General features: G+C 43.1%; 1 protein-coding gene across 1 annotated transcript; it reads left to right on the forward strand.

Moving 5' to 3' along the window:
- Positions 1-683: 683 nt before the first annotated feature.
- Positions 684-1,779, forward strand: LOC145588697 (uncharacterized). The gene is made up of 2 exons (XM_081645310.1): positions 684-740; positions 1,366-1,779. The coding sequence occupies exons 1-2, from the start codon at positions 684-686 to the stop codon at positions 1,777-1,779; spliced, it is 471 nt and encodes a 156-aa protein (XP_081501436.1).
- Positions 1,780-2,495: the final 716 nt, after the last annotated feature.

The raw sequence follows: 2,495 nt of genomic DNA on the forward strand, positions 1-2,495 counted from the left end.
TAATCTCCACTCCCATTGTCCAAGCCCCTAGGTGGGATTTTCCTTTTGAATAGATGTGTGGTGCTAGTGATACAGCCATTGGGGGTGTATTGGGTCAAAGTGTTGATAAGAAGCTTCATGTCATCTATTACATGTCGAAGACTCTTGATGGTGCTCAAAGGAACTACACAACAACGGAGAAGGAGTTCTTGGCAATTGTTCATTCTTTTGAAAAATTTCGTTATTACTTGCTAGGGTCCAAGACAATTGTCTTCACTGATCATGCGGCCCTAAAATATCTCTTTGGGAAGAAGGAATCAAAGCCAAGGCTAATTCATTGGGTTCTTGAGCTTCAAACTTTTGACCTTGAAATTAGAGATAAGAAAGGAGCGGAAAATTTGGTTGCGGATCATTTATCTAGATTTGAGGATTTCCAAGTCCAAGATGATGGGCCTCCTATTGAAGATAGAATGTTGGATGTTTCTTTATATGCTATAAATGTGATGGAACTCCCACAATTTGCTGATTTGGTTAACTATCTTGCTTGTGGGGAGTTTCCTCCTTCATTTACCCAGAATCGGAGAAAGAAGCTTAAAAGGGAGTCTAGGCATTACGTGCAGGATTAACCAATCTTGTACAAGAGAGGTGTTGATGGTTTTTTACGTCGATGTGTGCCAAATAAGGAGATACCTAGAGTGTTGAAGATGTGCCACTCGGATCCTAGTGGTGGTCACGTGGGTCTTCCTGGGACGGCTTCCAAGGTGCTTCAATGTGGATTGTGGTGACCAAATCTCTTCAAGAATACTTGGGAATTTGTCAAGAGTTGTGACCGGTGCCAACGAACCGGAAATATTTCAAGGAGAAATGAGATGCCCCAACAACCCAACCTAGAGTTAGAAGTTTTTGATGTACGGGGAATTGATTTCATGGGTCCTTTCCCTTCCTCATATAGGAATAAATATATTCTTGTTGCCGTTGATTACGTGTTGAAATGGGTTAAAGCCATTGCTTCACCAACAAACGATCATAAGGTAGCAATGAAGATGTTAAGAAGATAATTTTCCCAAGATTTGGCATTCCCAAGGCGGTCATAAGTGATAATGGATCTCATTTTGTGCATAGTGCTTTCCGCAAGTTGTTGAAGAAGCATGGAGTTAATCAACGTTTAGGACTCCCCTGTCTTCCTCAAACTAGTGGACAAGTTGAGGTGTCTAATCATCAAATCAAGTTGATTCTTGAGAAGACGGTTGCAAGAAATAGGAAAGATTGGTCGGACAAGCTTGATGATGCTTTATGGGCATATAGAACGGCCTTTAAGACTCCTATTGGCACCACTCCTCACCGCTTGGTTTACGGAAGCCTTATTATCTTCCGGTTGAGCTTCAGCATCGTACTCATTGGGCTATTAAGAAAATCAATTTCAATTTGGCAAGTGCGAGTGAGCAACGTTTGCTTGATCTTTATGAGTTGGAAGAAATTCATTTGGATGCATATGATTTTGCTAGCATGTACAAATCTCGTACTAAAGAAGTGCATGATAAGCTAATTCAGAAGAAAGAGTTCAATGGTTGTGATAAGGAGCTCCTTTACAATTCAAGGATGAGATTATTTCTAGGAAAGTTATTGTCTCATTGGAGTGGTCCTTTTGTGGTTCAAGAGGTTTTCCCCAATGGTGCTATTGAAATCTCTCATTTGGATTTCTCAAGGTCTTTTAAAGTCAATGGCCACAGACTCAAGCGTTACTATGTTGGAGTTTTTGTCGGAGTCATTCATGATATGACCCTCTATGACCCACCTTGAAGGGTTGAGAACGTCGAGCTATGACATTAAACAAGCGCTTCCCGGGAGGTAACCCGGTTTTCTAACTCTTTCTTTTGATTTTTAAAATCTTTCTAATTTTTTTTATTTTTGAAAAATTTTCTTATCTTTCTTTGTTTTCTTGACTTTAGGTACCTCGGGATTGAGTTGATTAAGATTTCCAACAATTTTGGTGAATATTGTAGGGTTCAAGTGGTTGAGTTGAACTAAGGAGAAGGAGAAATTGATGTGCAAGTGCGCTCTCGTGCTTGTGTTTCGTGAATTTTAATCATGAACAAGTGATTTTTGAAAATTTTTTGTGTGATTTTTTGTCTGCCCCCCCCCCCCAATCCCCGTGGGTATCACTTGATCATGACGCTCGTGAGCGTCGATGAGAGCGCAAGCATGAGAGTAAGCACAAGAGGGAGAAAGCTCCCCCCCTCCTTTGGCCTTGGCTGGTACGCACGCACCAGCAGGGGCAGAGTTGCCCTCTTCTTTTTGAGCAAAAAACCAAGCAATAATTTCAAGAAGGGAAGCCACGCAGTGGCGCGATGCGCCAGGCAGAGGTGCGGTCGCTCAAGGCACAGGCACGGGCGCGCAGGGATCAGGCGCGGGAGCGCAAGGCACGGGCACAGGCGCGCAGGCTTTGGCTGGTGCGCACGCACCATGAAGTTACGCGCGCACACCAGCAGGGTCAGCAATTTTCCCCTCTTTGCGTC

This window comes from Chenopodium album, chromosome 17, assembly GCF_948465745.1.
Source record: "Chenopodium album chromosome 17, dcCheAlbu1.1, whole genome shotgun sequence".
NCBI lineage: Eukaryota > Viridiplantae > Streptophyta > Magnoliopsida > Caryophyllales > Amaranthaceae > Chenopodium > Chenopodium album.

Coding starts and splice junctions, on each gene's coding strand:
- LOC145588697 (XM_081645310.1), top strand. CDS start 684: ATGTGCCACTCGGATCCTAGTGGTGGTCACGTGGGTCTTCCTGGGACG. Junction 741..1,365: donor TTCCTGGGACGGCTTCCAAG/GTGCTTCAATGT, acceptor GTTGAGCTTCAG/CATCGTACTCATTGGGCTAT.